Genomic DNA, 19,539 nt, shown 5'->3' with positions numbered 1-19,539 from the left:
TCCAAGCTGTGGCAGCCAAAAGTAGGTACTGGGAGGGTAGAGGAGTGATGGCACTTCCTGTCCAGATGGATGATAGGAAGTCCAGTGATGTCACTTTGTGTGAAGATAAATTCAGGGAAATCATGTGATGTCACTTCCTGTGCAGTTGGTTGATGGCAATTACTCCTCTTGCTTGGCTTCTTCATTTAAAGACGATTTTGGTGGGAAACCAGTGATGTCATTTCCTGTGCAGATGGATGATGTGCAGACACCCAAGTGAATAAAGAATCACAGGTGGGACAGAAGGTACTAAGGTATTTGTTTGCAAGTTGAAGCCCATTTCAAACCCAGCCACTGCAGTAAACTAAAATACCACTACAAAGCTAATGCACAGGATGTGAATCCAGAAAACATTCATGCTGCAAAACAAAATGGTTACTTAACGCTAAGAGTAGTTTTGCACCTTGAAGAATTTTCTGGATTCCCAAGAGACCCACCCACCTCCCCAATAAATGAGGTAGAACAAAGCAAACTACGACAGGGGAAAAAAAGAAACAAAACAACAAAATGCAGAACTCCGGTAAAATAGTGTGAAGTAAGATGAAGAACCAATTCCCTGGGGGGTAAAAGAATCAAATCAAAATTCACAAGGGTCTGGGGGCGTGACCAAACGTTTATGTTTCGAAAAGTAACCATGTTGTGAAAGTTACCTAAGTGTAAGCGTGTCAATAACATCCTGTCGTAACTTCCCTTTGTATTTAAAAGGTATGGTTGTATCCCTGGTTGTATCAAGAGAAATTGGTTCTCTCTAACAGTCCATTTGTCATTATTAAGAGAGAAACTCAAATTCTCTAAGAGGTTCATGCAGGTGGTCTTTAGTTCTTGCCTTTGAATGGTGGAGATGCTAACAGGGTTGGAGAAGTATTCAGGATGTCCCAGGTTGGCCACGAAGTGTTTGACATAATTAAGCCATGGGATACTTGAAACCCGCTGTAGGCTCATGCAATCTTCAATCGCGTCCCTATTAAGACCTATGGCCACACTTGACCAGATCTTATGCCACAAAAGGACCTGCTGCATTTTAATTCGGTCGGACAGATATGACATTCCCAGCCCGGCATGGTCGATATACGTAGCCGTACTATTTGTGGTTGCTAAAAGATATCTAAAAAATGTGTTCTCAATTGTCTGCAGTGAATCAACATTTACATATCCCCATATTCCAGCTACATAAACAGCAGTTGAAATACATCTAGCTTTGTAAATTGTGAGCAATTCAGCGATGGGGCGCTTTCCTAGCTTCCTGGCAAAATTTGTCAGGGCTCCTATAGCTTTGACAAATTGCAATTTTCTTGCTCTAATGGCGTCTGCCCATGACACCCCTTTATCAAAAACAATACCAAGGTATGCAAAACAGTTAACAAATTCTGGTGTCTTCTTGTCAATAAAGATATCCCGACACTTAACACTAGACTTGCTACATTTCATAACATACGTTTTTGTTATATTGACATTGAGATCTAAGCTAGACATGTATGTTACAAAACTCGTGACACTTTTTTGCAGGCCAATTTGCATGCGGGATAAAAGGACAGCATCATCCACATATAGTAATGGTCCTATGGGCCGTTTACCAATGCGGGGTAGATCCCGACATTCAAAAAAGAATCAGAAGATTGCAACCACACACTGAGGCTTCTGCGGTGGGCATCTGACATCAGGAGAGTGATGAACAAGGCAAGGCACCAAATGGTACCAACATGGCCCAACCAAAAACAAAAAGTGGCGCAGGAGGGGGATTTTCAAGAGAATAAGTCCCGACCCCACAAATAAATGGTGGAATAAGACAAGTGAATCCATAACATTTTTGAAGTTGTAAAACTACTCCTGGTAATTTCGATATAGGCGGGCCATAGCCAGATCAAACTAGTTTTCAGAGATTTCCCAACATCGAGTCCTCCAGAGTGTCTTCCTTCATACCAGAAAAGTCCACTTGTCTCTCCTAACACTAAAGAAATCATATAAATGTTTATCATAGTTCCATATATACCGTACTGTAATGCAGATGAAATGCAGTGCACCACTGTCCCTCTCCTCCAACCCTGATTTATTTATTCTGAAGACCACCTTACTTTAGAAGCTAATCCAGAGTATAATACCACTTTTTGTGTGAGAAGCTTGTGCTTAGCTCGAAAAATGTAATGTATAGTTTCCTTAAGTATAGACCATCTTCTGAATGTAAACCAACCCATTGAATGAGGCTTGCCTTCACCTTCTGGGCAGTTGAAAGAGCAAGCAATATGATCTCCTGGAGCCATCCGAGCAGAGCTATGCAGAGCTTTCTTTATGTCAGTAGAGTTGGACTGTGGATCTGACTCTAGGATCAGCTTAACAGGTGTAATATACAACTGTTTTTTTCTTTTTAAAGGTTAATTAAAAAGGAAATTTTGACCCTTCTTTTTTATTAAGCTTTGTTTTGAATTGTACTTGAGTTTATTTTAAACTGAAAAAGTAGGACTTCAACCAATTGCTCCAGAATAGGTTGTGCAGCCACATGTTTATCTTTAGGGATGGAGAAAAAAAATCCCAAACTAAACTGGCTGGTACTGTTGTCTGTGAGAACGAGACAAATCCTACATGCAAACGAGGATTCAACCTAAAATGTTGATGAGAACATAATAACATAATTAAGCCTGAATACATCAAGCCTGTTTCTGGACTTTCCATCTAGAGACTTTTCTGGTTCTGTTAAATGCTATAAAGAAGCCATCGATCTAAGAGTCTAAGCAAATCAAATTAGTCTTTATTCGGTTTCATGTGTCAAACCATAAAAGCACACATTAGGTGTAAATAAAACATTCCTCAATAAACCATACCAATTTAGATAGTGACCTAGGCTAAATGTGAAAAACAAAGTACAAGTAACACCAAGGTCACTCAAGCAAAGCCAGGTAAAAAAAAGTCACTCAGATTAACAACAGATAATCACATCCGATAAATACAGGTAATAGGTAGGAAAGGTGTGCAAAGCATTACAAAGTTCATCGTACCGTAAATAATGTATTAAAAACACACTCATTAATCACAACTGGACCTAAGCCTGACTGCAGATTTTTAAAAACTAAGCACATAAAAAAACTGTGCTTCCCATAAGTGTTGTAAAAAATATATATATATATATATATATATATATATAAGTGGGACGCACTTGCCTAAAATTAGCCTTTTTCAAGATCGGGATGATAAAGGACTTTCTGGGTAGGTCTTAAAATCTACAGAACATCAAGAAATGAAGTATGTCCTGAGGATACTTTCCGTTGCAGCCACAGGACAATGCCCTCTTTGGTGGGTGAGAAGAGGTAAATCCGGAACCTAGTCAGTTAAAAACCATCGTACGATTTAACAAACACGGTTCAACCATCTGAGTGGTTCTTAACATGATAAAGCGACATACGCTAGGCTTTAATAGCTACTTGTCTTCCCTGCCTATTGACTGCTGTTTAAAGAAGGCTTCCTTAATTTCATCCAGGTCCTTCATATTGCTCAGTTCAGGGTTAGCAAAGAGATCTTCTCTCCCCAGGCTCACAAGACACTCCTTAATGTATTTGAGCCACGGGACATGGGAGACATGGTCAAGGGCCATACAGTCCCTTAAGATCATTTTATTTAATGATGTCCCCTTACCGGTCCAGATTTTTGGCCATAATGAAACCGGGCAGTAGGCTAACAGGTTGGTGAGATAGGTCATGCCGAACTCTTCATGTACGATGAAGGTGGGGGTACTCTGAGGAACGGCTAGAAGCCATCTCAAAAAGTTATGTTCGAGGCATATTAGCTGCAGATTACACACTTTTGCATAGATCGCCACCTGGTGTTGGGCCCGGATGTTTGCAGTTTGTTTTTCCTCTTGGAAAGTCTTTGGAAGTCACGAGGTCGGTGTCTCCTCCCTTGGTTCGTATTGCGCATGGGCTTCGGCTCCATCCTCAGATTGTTTTTTTCCGCCATCGGCTCGGATGTAATACTTCGCGCTCCGGTTCCGAACATTTCCAGTTCGACGATCGAAGCGGAATCCTCGCTCATCGCGGTATTGTTCAGATCCTGATCTCCTCAATCGCCTTCTCTTCGACACATCTTCGATTCCAGTCGTCGACGGCGGCCTTCGGGCCTATCCAAGCTCCGGTCCCGGCTGATGGAAAGAACTCCATTCAAGAAGTGCCCTCGATGTTGTTCCAAATTCCCACACACCGATCTTCATGAGGTGTGCAACCTCTGCCTCTCCCCTGAACACGAGGCTCGAGACTGTCCCGCCTGCAAGTCTTTCAGATCGAAAAAGACTATTCGAGATCGAAGGGCCAGACGAAACATGGTGCACTCCTCGACCTCCGTTCCAGTCGACATCTTCGGGGAGGACGTCGAAGCTCCGGGACAGCAGCACACCGAAGAGGACCTCGTCAATGCTTCTGAAGCCGACGACTCGGATGTGGAGGACATCACTCCGGCGCAGAGGGTCGTGAGTACTATACCCCCTCCCACACCCGCGCCGACACCTAAAAAAGCTTCGGTCACTCCTTCGCCTCCGGGCCTAGGCAAGACCAAAGACACTGCTTCGAACACCCTACCTTCGGGCCCGGTGAAGAAGCCTAATAAGCCTTCCGGCGGCTCGGGCTCGAGCCAGCCTGCCAGCGGCGCCGATAAACATACTTCGGCACAGAAAAAGAGACCGGCCTCCACCTCGACACCGAGCTCTGCACCAAAGCCCTTGGTGTCGAAACCCAGCCTTTCGGTACCGACCAAACACCATAAGGCCCTCGGCACCGACACTCCCGCGCCGAAGCCTACCTCGGCGCCGACCAAAAAACCGGAGGTTCCAAAAAAGCACGGCACGGACAAGCCTAAAAAGTCATTGCCCCGAAAACTTCGGCGCCGACGGAACAAACATTGTCTCAGGAACTGTTTACACCGGATCCCTTGCAAAAGACACTTACCAAGGTTCCAAAAACTGGACATTTGGCACTTTCTTCTAAAAAGAGACATTTGGACAAACCGGCTCCGCCTCCACCTCCAAAGAGGAAAGACTGTGCTACCTCCCCTTTCAGAGTGCCTTCCCCACCTCCGCCCCCTCCGCCTTCTCCACCCCTGCCTCATCGCTCTCCGACCCAGTCTCCAGACCATGATGATCAGGGGGACCCATATTACGATCCAGGGGATGTGCCACAAGACCCCACCCCTACAGGATCCCCAGACCCATGGGACAATTATAATAATCCAGACATTCCAGATGTCCCACAAGATGACCTTTATCCATCCAGGCCATCTCCACCGGAGGACTCATTAACCCACGCATAGAAAAAAAAAGTATAAAGCTGCCCCCACAGACCCTGCCTATATCAAAGGGCCAGCACCACTGGATTCCCTAGTGGTCTCCACTGCACGGAAAAGGTCAAACTCCCAGGCGTCAGGCGAAGCACCACCACCTGACAAAGAGTCAAAGCTACTGGACGCGTCAGGAAAGCGCACTGCGTCACAGGCAGCCAATATATGGCGTATCGCCAACACTCAAGCGCTATTGCCCAGATACGACAGAGCGCATTATGATGAACTAGAAACAATCATGCACCATCTCCCAGAAAAATACAAAAATAGGGCCAATAAATTAATTCAAGAGGGTAAGACCGTAACTAACACCTCTATACGCTGTGCCTTAGACGCAGCAGACACAGCCTCCAGGGCCATTAACACTAGCGTCCTCCTCCGTCGCCATGCTTGGCTGAGAGTTTCAGGGTTTAAACCTAAGGTACAGGCCTCCATATTAAATCATCCATTTGATCAAGAACATCTATTCGGTCCAAAGGTAGATGAGGCCCTCGAGAAGATGAAGAAGGACACAGATACGGTGAAATCTGTGGGAGCCTTGCAGTCACACCCTCCTAGGCGCTCCTTTCGCCGCTCTTCCTCTCGGGGCACGGCCAGAGGCTACTCCTCAGATAGCACGTCCACGTTCTACAAATTCCCTGCTCAATCCGCCTTCACAAGGGGTTATCAAAGAGGCGGCTATAGGGGCAATAACAATAAAAGCAGAGGCACATCAAATACCGCCCGCTCTGCCACACCGCCTACCCAATGACTTCCCCCTGCTCCCTCCAGACCATCCCACTCCGGTCGGGGGCAGGCTACAAAATTTCCTTCACGTCTGGGAGACCATCACCTCAGACAGATGGGTAACCCAAATTATTCGTTCAGGGTACTGCCTAGAATTGACATCTACCCCCCCAAACATTCCACCCAGGCAACGCCCAATGTCACAAGAACATTCCACGTTACTAAAATAGGAGGTAATCTCCCTCCTACAAAAACAGGCGATAGAACAAGTCCCCGCCAGTCAACAAAATTTAGGAGTCTACTCCCTATATTTTCTGATACCAAAAAGAGACGAGACTCTACGACCTATCTTAGATTTCCGGCCTCTAAACACATACATACATTCGGACCATTTTCACATGGTAACACTTCAGCAGGTACTTCCGCTCCTCTCCCAGAACGACTTTCTCACCACACTGGACTTGAAAGACTCATACTTTCACATTCCGGTACACCATGCTCACAGAAAGTACCTCAGATTTGTAGTGGACGGGCAACACTACCAGTTCAAGGTGCTCCCATTCGGGGTCACAACAGCACCAAGGGTATTCACCAAGTGCCTAGCGGTAGTGGCGGCACACCTCAGAAGACAGCACATTCACGTCTTCCCATATTTGGACGACTGGCTAATAAAAGCCGCGTCCTACAACCAATGTGTACATCACACCGCCACTACAATCCAACTACTTCACCAGCTAGGTTTCACAGTGCACCACCAAAAGTCCCAGCTAATACCATCCCACACAAAGCAATACCTCGGTGCCACCATAGACACCTCAAAAGCCATAGCCTACCCCAATCCTGCCAGGATTGCAAGCATTCAGGCTTTGCGTCAAAGATTCATACCTAAACAATCTCTCCCAGCAAGAGTGTTTATGCAACTAATAGGGATGATGGCCTCTTGCATTTTCATAGTGCCTCATGCAAGACTCCAGATGCGTCCACTCCAAGAGTGCTTAGCACGCCAATGGAACCAGGCCCAGGGGCAACTGACAGATCTGGTGTTGGTAGACGGTCGCACCCATCGCTCTCTGCAGTGGTGGAACACCACAAATCTTTCCAGAGGTCGACCGTTCCTGGACCCGGTTCCACAAATAATCCTAACAACGGACGCATCGCTCCCCGGCTGGGGAGCTCATCTACTACACCTCACAGTGCAGGGCACATGGACGCCGCAACAAAAGTTACTCCAACCATCTGGAGTTACTGGCAATCTTTCTAGCCCTAAAATCCTTTCAGACACAGGTTTTAGGCAAGGCCGTCCTTATTCGCACAGACAACATGACGGCCATGTACTACATTCAAAAACAAGGCGGCACACACTCTCCACAGCTCTCTCAACTAGCACAGAGCATATGGAGATGGACAAAATCTTTCTCCTAACCCAACATGTCCCAGGAGTCCAAAACACCATGGCAGATCTGCTTAAAAAACACCATGGCAGATCTGCTCAGCAGACAGACGCAGCAGATCCACGAGTTTCACCCGCAGGTTCTTCACCCGTTCTTTCAGATGTGGGGGCATCCACACATAGACCTCTTTGCCACCCACGAAAACAAAAAATGCCCAAGCTTCGCCGCCAGATACCCACATCCATTGTCCAAAGGCAATGCGATATGGATGAACTGGTCAGACAAATTTGCGTACGTCTTTCCACCTCTCCCACTAATTCCATTAGTGGTGCGAAAGCTACAACAGCACTCCCTCACACTGATTCTAGTAGGTCCCACATGGGCCAGACAACCGTGGTACACCACGCTGCTGGAACTCTCGGTAGTGCCACACCAAAAGTTACACCTCTCACCATGCCTCCTAACCCAGAACCATGGAGAGATCAGACACCCGGACCCAGCTCAGCTCAACCTTGCGATCTGGCTCCTGAGATCCTAGAATTCAGATACCTTAACCTTCCCCCTGACTGTATGAACGTCATCAGAGAAGCTAGACGCCCTAACACTAGAGCCTGCTACACTGCAAAGTGGAAAAGATTTGTTGTTTATTGCCATAACAACACAATCAACCCTCTAGACGTATCTATCTACAAAAGGTGTAACCTAGCATATGCATCCATTCGGCTACACCTCGCAACAATTGCCACTTACCTACAAAACAGACAGCACCTATCACTTTTCAGAATGTCTGCCATTAAAGCCTTTATGGAAGGCCTCCAACGAATAATTCCCCCCAGAGTACCACCCTCACCTGTGTGGACCTTAAATATAGTTCTCACAAGGCTAATGGGACTGCCTTTCGAACCTTTTCATAATTGTGAACTGCAATTTCTCACATGGAAAACAGCTTTCCTTGTAGCCATCACTTCCCTTAGAAGGGTCAGTGAGATACAAGCACTTACCATACAAGAACCTTTTCTCCAAATGCACCAGAACAAGGTTGTCCTCCGTACGAACCCAAAATTCCTACCCAAAGTCATTTCCCCCTTTCATCTAAACCAATCGGTAGAATTACCGTTTTTTTTCTCGCAACCTCAAACTGTTGCAGAAAGGGCTCTACACACACTGGATGTTAAAAGGGCCTTACTTTACTATATCCAGAGAACACAACCTTTCAGAAAGACCAAACAACTATTTGTCTCTTTCTCTCCACCACACAAAGGCAACCCCATCTCGAAATCCGGGATAGCTAGGTGGATTGTAAAATGCATACAGATTTGCTACCACAAAGCAAAACGAACGCTATCTGTTCCCCCTAAAGCCCACTCTACACGAAAGATAGGGGCTTCTATGGCTTTTCTAGGGAACATCCCATTAGATGATATCTGCAAAGCAGCTACATGGTCAACACCGCACACTTTCACTAAACATTACTGTGTAGATGTGCAAACCATGCAACAAGCTAGTGTGGGCCAGGCTGTACTAAAAACACTTTTTCAAACCACTGCAACAGATACCGGTGGTCGCCGCTAGGGTTGGGAACTGCTATATAGTCTATGCAAAAGTGTGTAATCTGCAGCTCATATGCCTCTAACGGAATATGCTACTTACCAGTATGCATCTGTTCTTGGCATGTAGAGCTGCAGATCTACACACGCCTCCCCGGCTACCTGTATCTGTTCCAGTCTATCTTATTTAGATACAACACACATGGGTTTCTTCACAATTATTACTACGCTCCATCTTTCCCTGTTGGCGAAAACCAATCTGAGGATGGAGCCGAAGCCCATGCGCAAAACAAACCAAGGGAGGAGTCACCGACCTCGTGACTTCCAATGACTTTCCAAGAGGAAAAACAAACTGCAAACATCCGGGCGATCTATGCAAAAGTGTGTAGATCTGCAGCTCTACATGCCAAGAAAAGATGCATACTGGTAAGTAGCATATTCCTTTTGGTGATTTGGAGGTCCTCGAAGGTGGTGTAGCCCCAGATTTCACTGCCATCCCAATGCTTTTGTTATGCACTTGGCCTTGTAAAGCTGTAATACGGCCTCAACCGGTCTTTTTCCCAGTCTAGAGGCAACATTTTAAAAAGCTGCAACCGCCCGGGTAAGGTCGTTCTTCTTACAGATTTTTATGGGCTCCCAGTTCATCTTTGTATCCAGCAGAACTCCCAGACATGAGAAGAAAAAAAACTCGTCCTCGGGACTGGGGTGGACCCAACCTTGAAGGTGTAGGACCTACTTGAGCAGGCACCTAATTGCATCACGTAGGACTTTGAATTGTTGACCAGCAGATCCTGAACTTCCATGAATTGGGCAAAAGAGGTTAACAGCAGTTGCAGACCCCTCTCAGTCCTGGCCATCAAGATCTAAGAGTCTTATTCACAAATGAATTTTAAGAGTATGAGAAGTAGTATTGAAGGAGTACTCTTGTGTACTTTTACATACCTTTGTGAATTGGCTTTGAATCGTCTTATTCCCCATTAGAAAAAGTGCAGAGAGGGCACAGTTCTTTATATTTGTACTATTAGTTGTGAATATGATGATGTTTATGAATTTGACCCAAGTATTTTAATAGTGTTTTAAATGGTTTGGAGCCAATTTGCAAAGGCATGCAAAAGTACTGTAAGAGTACACTCACATTCCTTTGTTAAACTCCTTTATGTGTTTATGAAAATACTTAAGCCCCATCCTATATGACGAGGAAAATCATTTTGCATATATAGTTAACTGCACCCCACAAAAAGAAGAGCATTTAATAAATTGAATCCAGTATTTTTATCTAACTTTCCTGCTAGATAATTGTTCACTCCTCCCACATGGATATAAGTTTTAAAACGTATTGTTATACCTTTCATTTTCATGTAATGCTTTACTCAGGACCTCCAGTTATTGTAAAGAATAACAATTTACTTTTCCCATACTTACCGTACCTACCTAATAATGTGACGAACAGCAGTGGGCATGGTCATCAAATCTTTTTAAAGGCTTTTGCTGAAATATAGTACCTCTTTTTTTTTGTGAATGTTTCTGTCTTTGGTTAATTAATGTTGGTGGCTTTTTTCAATAAAAGTTCTTCTTTTTTTTATTTTGTTAGGTATCCATGGCTGCAGCTCATGGAACATCTTCAGCCCCCACTGTGACCTTAGTCCAGCTTCCAAATGGGCAGACTGTTCAAGTACATGGAGTCATTCAAGCAGCCCAGCCATCTGTTATTCAGTCCCCGCAGGTCCAAACAGTCCAAGTAAGATCACCAAGTTAATAATCAAATATAAATGCCAGTTGTGCCTTCAGGTATGATTTGTGCCATATTTCTTTAAGCCTTTTGCCTATTGTGCTACATATGGTACACCACTATTACGTGCAAATAGTGTATTTTATAGTAAAGAGCCAAGAATCATTGCTATACTATGACCAATGGAAAAATTTGACCAATGTAAACCATATGTTGACCGACCTAAATTCTAGTTAATGAGAATGATAAACAGTTGGATGCATTTCAGACATGCGAAGTAGTATATATGTTTATTCTTTTATAATACACAAGTGTGTATAAAGAAGTTAATGGAAACCACCAAAAATATCTTCAAACTGAAGTGTCGATTTTGTTTCCAACAACGTAAAAAGCCCAGTGTCGTTCTGTGATGGCATTTGTTCTGACGTTGCCTCTTTTCAAAATGTAGTACTTAAGAAATACTAATAAATGAAGAAAATGCCGTTGACACTTTTGCTTTCCATTCAACCATTGCTTCAGGTAATGTTAGAAATAGGAGTTTGAAGTAGTACGATTTCTTAGAGTAAAAGCAAAATATTGTTCCTGCTGACAGTATTAGTAGGTAAAGATTTCAAAATATATTTTTGTATTAACAGTGGGAAAATAATGTATCTCATCCCCCTCTCGTATAGCTTTACTGACATGCTAAGAATAAAGATCCCACTGATCTGTGAAAATAACCTGAGGTTTCAACTGTCAGTGTTGTGTGTTGTGCTTGTGACAGGCAAAATGTATTTTGACATCCAATATTTTTGGTTGAAAATGCCACAGAACTACTCCACCTCCTCCTTTTTTTTAAATGCCTCAAACTCAATCTCCAGAAACAGCTAGCCTTCCCATCAGGTAGTATCTGGTCAGTGATGCAGATTTCTTTTCCCCACCCACCAGAAAATTATCCCCAAACACTTTTGCCTTTCCAAGGCTATTGTTTGCCGGAAAACCTTTGGTATCTCCTTTACAATCCTACAATATGCTTTTTCAGTAAATAACTTTTTCTCTGTGTTTTCCACCAAGATGTTTTATGACCGGTGCACCTCATGTGTAAGTAAGAAATCGTGGGAGGACAAAAATAGTATTGGTGTAGAAATGTCCTACACGTGACCCGCATTTTCAGGGCTCTAGGAATGAGTCCTTTAATAGTGAGTGGAACATTTTTCTTCATGTTCCGGCTGCCAATCGCATCGCTGTGACCAATCAGAATACTTTTTGTTGTTTTTTGTGCGAGTCCCACTGCAACATGTGTCTATACATTTTGAAACGTAATTTTCTTTTAAATGGCTGAACAGATTTACACCAAATCACTTTAAACCACGCTTTCTGGATACATTTCTAGCGTTCCAGCTTTTTGACAAATTTCGTATAATTTTGTTGAGCCTTTTTTCTGTATCATTGTCTCATTTTTCCTATAGAAACTGTATGGGAGAAAACGTGTCTGTGACCCCCCTTTTTCTCGACCCTCGCTTGATGAATCACCCTGAAACTTTGCTTGAAAGAGCTTATTTTTTGGGAAAGCTTTGGGATGATTTGTCAAACTGCGTCAAAGTAATTGGGAAAACAAAAAGAGCTCTTCCTATGTATGAAAGTTAACTCACACATAATCTTCACAGTGGTGGCTGCCACTGTGCAATACATACATATATATTGTGCATTGCACAAAAAGTTACCTTGTGCACCTACCCAAGATTCATGCCAAAGGGATCTTCATGCTTTCATTTCAATGTCACTGTTGTACTTGGCTCTTTATTTTCAAATCCCTTGAAGCTGGCTGAGAGAGTTCTACACTCGCTAGATGTTTATATATGCATCAAATACTACATTGAGATAAATATAGATACAACAACATCTGATCAACATTGTGTCTCCTTTGAATGCCCAGACTCCTACCAAACTCCGTCTAAACAGAGCACTGCCTGCAGCCTCTTAGCGTGCGTGATTTTCACTATAAAAAAGGAGAAACGTTCTATGGTAAATAAAGTCATCTCAGCTGCACACTAAGCTGGAGTACTGCTCTCAGACAGCTCCCTCTAGCCCAACTTATGCCTGAGGCCAGTCATTCAGTATATTCTGTTCGGTGCACCATATGACAACCCTGCAGAAAGACATTATGATGGCGTTGCATCTCAAGGAAGCCTATTACCACACCCCCCTATTCACCACTCTCTTCAGTTTGTGGTAAATGGATAACACTACCCTACAAGGGTTTTTACCAAGTGCTTGTAAGGGTGGCTGCTCGGCTACACAGAGCAGGCATTTGTGTCTTTCTGTATCTCGATGACTGATCAAGGGCAGCAGCAGAGAGCAGTGCCTAGCACAAACTAAGACAATTCTAACCTTCCTTCATAGCTTATAGAGTTCACAGTAAACGCAAAGAAGTCCCACCTCCAACCCCAACAGATCCAGCCTTACCGGAGCTAAATGTTAAACTTTATCACAAAAAAAGCATACCACAACTAGCAAAGAGTAATCGCATTTCAGCAGCTGCTGCCACTTTTTCTGTCCACTCAACTCCTGGCTGTATGAACTGTAAAAAAGCTTCCGTCCACTCAACTCCTGGCTGTATGAACTGTAAAAAAGCTCTTGGGCATGTTGGCATCTTGCATAGCAATTGTGTTCCTCACCAGACTTAACATGCAGCTACTCCAACAGTGCATCACAAGATAATGGTCAGAAGCGAAGGGTCAGTGGGAAGATCTAGTGTTGACAAATGGCCAGCACTCAGCACTGTCTGGAATAATGAAACCGCAACAACCTGTTGCCCGGCAGGTCTTTTTTCAACCTTCTTCAGGTGATTATTCTCACCTATGCACTGCTTATTGGGTAGGGTACACATCTTGGCGAGGCATCAGGGGAGCACATCAACTATATAGAGCTTGTGGCCTTTTACTAGTCTGTGAAAAGGTGGTCCTTTAAAGGAAGGACAACACAACAGTGATATACTACATACCGAAGCATGAATGTATTATCTATTCTCCAGTATTGGGGTGTCTTTCATAGATTCACATGCTTGAATATTCCCCGTCGTCGGAGTGGGAGTCCCACGGTAAATAATATAGCAATATATACAGTGATAATATATATATATATATATATATATATATATATATATATATACCTATACATACGTAATCATATAAAAACAGAGATATAAGCATATAATAACCTCAAGAATGTCCCTATATGAAATTTCCATAGAGATACATGGAAAGAGAAAAAAGACATTCGCAGTCTATCTCTGTCATTATGTTAGTCCGAACTCCGGCCAATCAGGCGCCAGCTCCTCTCTAGAACCTTCTCCTCAGAGCTCCTCACCTCAGATTTTCTACCGCACGTCGTGTGAAAGGGAGTCTCCCTGAGCTCTGCTCAGTTTTTTCTCTTCAGGATGACTTCAAGTAGAAGTCTTTGTTTAGACCTTGTTCTTTTGTGGAAAGCTACGTTATTCTCAGAAGATCCACACAGTAAGTGTATTTACTGTCTTTACCCTAACCATGAAGTGGGTGAATGTAAATTCTGTAGAATTTTTCTACAAAAATCTCTGAAAGACAGGGAAGGCAGTCTCTTGTTGTGGCTCCAGAGACTTAAGGATAAAGATGAAGTAATTTTCTGAGGTAGAGAACTTTACTTCTGGCCGTTTTCCCACACAGCCTCAAAACGCAGTAGTGTACAGGAGTTACCTACTCCTTTCCTTAAAAAGAAGAAAATGTCTCTGACTATGACATCTGCCACTTCTTCTTCTTTGAATACTGCTGTCGCCCACGAGACATAGTTCTCAGGCTAGTGAGGTTTTCAACTTTCCAGTTTCTCAAAGATGGCTTCATCGTCTACGATGGCTCCGTCTACGATGGCTCCGTCTACGATGGCTCCGTCTACGATGGCTCCGTCTACGGTGGCTCCGTCTACGGTGGCTCCGTCGACGATGGCTCCGTCTACGATGGCTCCGTCTACGATGGCTCCGTCGACGATGGCTCCGTCGACGATGGCTCCGTCGACGATGATTCCGTCGACGATGGCTCCGTCGACGATGGCTCCGTCGACGATGGCTCCGTCGACGATGGCTCCGTCGACGATGGCTCCGTCGACGGTGGCTCCGTCGACGGTGGCTCCGTCGACGGTGGCTCCGTCGACGGTGGCTCCGTCGACGGTGGCTCCGTCGACGGTGGCTCCGTCGACGGTGGCTCCGTCGACGGTGATTCCGTCGACGGTGATTCCGTCGACGGTGGTTCCGTCGACGGTGGTTCCGTCGACGGTGGTTCCGTCGACGGTGGTTCCGTCGGCAATGAATCTTTTGCAGCGTGAATCTTTCTGGATTCACTATGCTGTGCATTATTCCGCGATCTTGTGGTTGGGTCCGGATTCGTAGTCTTTTCTTTGTTTTTTTTTTTTTTTGTAGCCCAGGTGGGCGTCGACGTACACCATTTGGTGCACCTCCCGTGACGTCGTCGTGCTTCCTGCGGAAGTCACACCTTTGGGGCGCCATCTTCAGATTCTTTTTTCCGCCGTTGGGTCTGGATCGTCAACGGGAAGCTCCAGAATTACACTCGAAGGAAGAAAAGCGAGTTTCGTCGATAGAAACACTAGAAGATATCAGGAAAGGAAAAGATTTCATCAGGAGCGCGAAGAAAGGAGAACCAGCGCCCTTTTTCTTCGACGGCCTTGGAGAATGCACGCTCAGAGACCCTGAGCGCAATGGACAAGACGCCATTCAAGTTCTGCCCAAACTGCCACCACAAGTTCGCTCAGAAAGACCAGCATCCGGTCTGCAACCTCTGCCTACCGGTCGATCACCAGAGTATCGACTGCAACGCCTGCTCAGCCTTCGCGCCGAAGACACTCAGGGTGAGAGAGCGGCAGAGAAGGGCCAACGCCAGCATGGATGGCAAGGGGAAGCCCCCGACGCTCTACGCTCTGGGCCTCTCCTCGGACGACGAGGACAACGACGCCGAGACAGCCGAAAACTTCACGGTCGTAGAGACCGACAAGAAAAAAGAAGACGAGGTAAGAGAATCGTCGAGCGCAAAACAGAAAGTACCTCGACAACACGAGTGTGACTCGAGAAAATCTGAGTCAAAGTCCACGAAGGGAGCCCCGGCGCCGAAAACTTCGACGTCCAAAGGGGGAACCACGGACAAGAGGCCGAGCGGATCCTTAGATAAGGACTCCCTGGTGCCGAAAGACGCCGAAAGGCAAGGGTCGTCGAAAGCATCCCATGAAACGGGCCGATCGACGCAGAAAGAACGTTCGACGTCGACGCAAGTTTCATCGAAAAGACCCGCGGTCGACGCCGAAAGCATCTCCGAGATGGAGAAAAAGAAGAGGCGGCTCGAGGCCGAAATGGAGAACATCCTTCAAAGAAAGAAGGAGTTCGACGCCAGAATGAAGGAATTCAAGATTCCAACGGTTTCATCAGTTCGACGCCGAAGGGCTGACAAGAGAACTCGAAGAGGAAGAAGAGCCCTATTATGAGGGAGAAGCCGAGGAAGAAGACCAACGGTCGTTCTACGAATCGGCGGCATCTACCAGCAACGACGTCGAATGGCACGATCTCGACACCGAAAACCCGGAGGAGCCCGTGGACACGTACCCTTCGAGGCCTTCGCCACCCGACGACATCGGGGTCTACAATATGGTGGTCAGGAGCGCAGCAATGGCCTTCGGCGTCAAACTCGACGAGGAGAAACCTGAATCTTTCGATGGTGGTTCCGTCGACGATGGTTCCGTCGACGATTCCGTCTACGAAGATCTCTTCAATAGCCTTCTATGCCTCAGAGCCCGTCGACTGCAGTCTCATCGGTGAATATACAGCGACTACTTCGTCCTTTGCTGCTGTTCCTTTATTACCATTACCACCGAGTACTTGACAAGATATGTCGGGTGAGGTTATATCGGTGGAGGATTCCCGCCTTCCTTCACCATTGTTTTACCACTGACTCAGATCAAGATTCAGAAGAAAGTTTAGCTGAATCAGTTGTGACAACTATAATCGGCGGTTTTTCCTTTATCACCACAAGTGTCTGTGGTTCCGCTTATTCCAGTGGTGCCCACAAATACATCGGAACCGGTACCGGCTCCAATACTTTCTGTGGTAATACCTACAGTACCGCTGAAACATTCTTCAACTCGGACAGTACCTCCTCATGATACTGAAGAAGAAGAAGAAATTCCTCAGGACAGGGAGGATGGTGAGATTCTCGATGATGGTGGCGATGCTGATGATGATGGTATGGCGGAGTGGGATAACTATCATGCCCAAACACCATCTCCCTCTCCGGTGCTACCTGGTGACTCACCACCTGTTGATATGCAAGTTCCACCAGTTAAGGGATAGGACAGCACTAACGTTCAAATTAACCAAGGATTATTTCCTGTACGATTTCGAAGATCAGCCTGTTAAACAAACGCATACAATCCCTATAATCGAATTTATTGGGGAGGAAGGCAAAAAGGATTATGGAGGCCTCATAGTCTTCCAGCACGGGTGCCTAGATTGGAGAAAAAGGTACAAATCACCATTAGGAGCACCAGCGTGCCTCACTGGTCAAGCGAAGCCAGATTCTGTAGTCACACAGGCAGCGCAACGCCGGGCTAGAAGCCCTGCATCTACGATCACTGCACCACCTGATCGTGGTGGATGTCTTTTGGATGCCATAGGGTGAAAATTCTCTTCGATGGCTTCCACCATGGTGAGAGCAGCTAATTCTTTGGCCATCCTTGGTCGTTAGGACCGTCAAGTATGGGCGGATATGTCAACACTAGTTGAGCAACTGCCGGAACCGTCAAAGACCATGGCATATGACGAAGAAGAGGTTTATTCGGAGATCAGGTGGATGAAGCTCTCCAATCGATAAAGAAAGATACAAATACTGCTCGCTCTCTGGGCACATTGCAATTTTGAAAACAACCCTTTCGGGGTGCACGCGGACGCGGCACCTCCTCTAATTTTCGAAGAGGAATCAATCAATATCGACCTTATAACCAGGGTTCAAACCGATATTCCTCTAACCAACAGCAAACTTCTCGACAGCAGTCTTCCAAGTCTTACAGAGGAAAATCCTCTTACAAGGGTTACACTCCTAAGAGACATGACTTCCATCAGTCCCAGAAAATTGGAGATCGAATCTATCGGTACTATTTTCAATGGTCCTCCATACAAGGAACCGTTGGGTTTTGGAAATTATAGAAAGAGGTCGCCCTTTGGAGTTCATCGAATTCCCTCCACCCACACCACCTACCGGACTGCCACAGGCTCATATCGAAGAACTGTTACAACAAGTTCAATTTCTATAACACAAGGGAGCCATAGGAGTAGTACCAAGATCTCAAAAGAGGGAAAGGATTTATTCCCGATTCTTCCTTATCACTAAAAGGAAGGGGGAATGGAAGCCCATTCTAGATCTGAGGGCTCTCAGCAGGTATCTAAAGAAACATTCTTTTCGTAGGCGAACGCATGTAGAGATCTTGCGATTATTTTCACAAGGAGATTTCATGGAAACAATCGACCTCCAAGATGCATATTTACATATCTCCATACTACGACAACATCGGAAATTTCTTCGTTTTCGAGTGGGTCGAGGGGTTTTTCCAGTTCAAAGTTTACCATTCGGACTACGCTCGGCCCCTCGAGTGTTTACAAGGGTGCTAGCCCCTGTGCTAGCGTCCTACGTTCCAGGGTATTCAGATCTTTCCATTTCTGGACGACTATCTCCTAAAATCACAATCGAAAGTTCAACTTCTACAACACACACATCTTTGACAGGAGGTGTTTTCGAGCCTTAGGGCTCTCCATAAATACCACAAAGTCCCATCTACAGCCTTCTTATCGCACGGATTTTCTGGGAGCAACTTTAGACAGTGTCAGCAAGGGCACTTCTCTCCCAAGACCGTCTTCAAAAAAAAAAAAAAATTCTCCGACTGGTAACCCTTATCAGATCAAAAAGACCCGTTTCTGTAAGAATATTGAAGTCCTTTTCTGAAAATGGCGTCATCATGCATTGCATTGATCCCTCATTACAGATTACAGACACGCCCCATCCAAGGAGTACTGGATGTCCAAGAACGCCAGGTTACAGGTTCTTTAAACGATGTTGTAAACGTCACAGATCGGATGAAGTTGGCGCAAAGGTAGTGGACGCAACCGTTAAATCTAACGGAAGGCATTTCTTTTCTGACAATGGTACCAGACATGACAATAACAGACGCCTCTCTGGAAGGAGGGGGTGCTCATTTGGAGGATTTATCAATAAAGGGAAAATGGTCAATATGTCAAGAAACCTGGCACTTCTACAGGTTGGATCTCATGGCTATATATTGCTGGCTCTCAAAGCTTTTCATCCTTTAATCCAAGGAGAATCAGTCCTGATACAGACAGACTATACAACCTGCATGCACTATATAAACAAGCAGGGCAGGATAAAATCTCCGAAACTGTCTCGACTATCTCAGTCGATTTGGGATTGGTCTGTCAACCATCGCATCACGATATGCAGCAGTTAATCGACCGGGGGTATCCAATATCCTGGCGGATTCCCTGACCAGGTCCTCCTCATCGACCCACGAATGGGAGTTGCATCAACCAACTCTAGAGAGGATATTTCAACGATGGGGTAGCCCACAGCTGGATCTCTTTGCCACACTAGAGAACCGGAAATGCCGAGATTACACAAGCTGGCATCCCCACAAAAGATCTCTGGGCAATGCCTTTTTGATGGACTGGTACGATCTGTTTGACTACGTTTTTTCTTCCCCCAATCCCACTCGTACC

The 19,539-nt window shown here is 45.3% G+C and overlaps 1 protein-coding gene across 4 annotated transcripts in view; it reads left to right on the top strand.

The window, feature by feature from the left end:
- CREB1 (cAMP responsive element binding protein 1) overlaps nucleotides 1-19,539 on the top strand; it is a 283,803-nt gene that overhangs the window by 124,378 nt on the left and 139,886 nt on the right. For all 4 annotated transcript variants that reach the window (XM_085648883.1, XM_085648881.1, XM_085648884.1 and 1 more), the window contains one exon: nucleotides 10,608-10,754. In XM_085648883.1, coding sequence (XP_085505009.1) covers nucleotides 10,608-10,754 — 147 coding nt within the window. The remainder of the gene's footprint in view (nucleotides 1-10,607; nucleotides 10,755-19,539) is intronic.

The sequence above is a fragment of the Triturus cristatus genome, chromosome 3_2 (genome assembly GCF_964204655.1).
Source record: "Triturus cristatus chromosome 3_2, aTriCri1.1, whole genome shotgun sequence".
Classification (NCBI taxonomy): Eukaryota; Metazoa; Chordata; class Amphibia; order Caudata; family Salamandridae; genus Triturus; species Triturus cristatus.
Note: the sequence above shows the minus strand (reverse complement) of the source record. Positions and strands in the feature narration are given on the sequence as shown.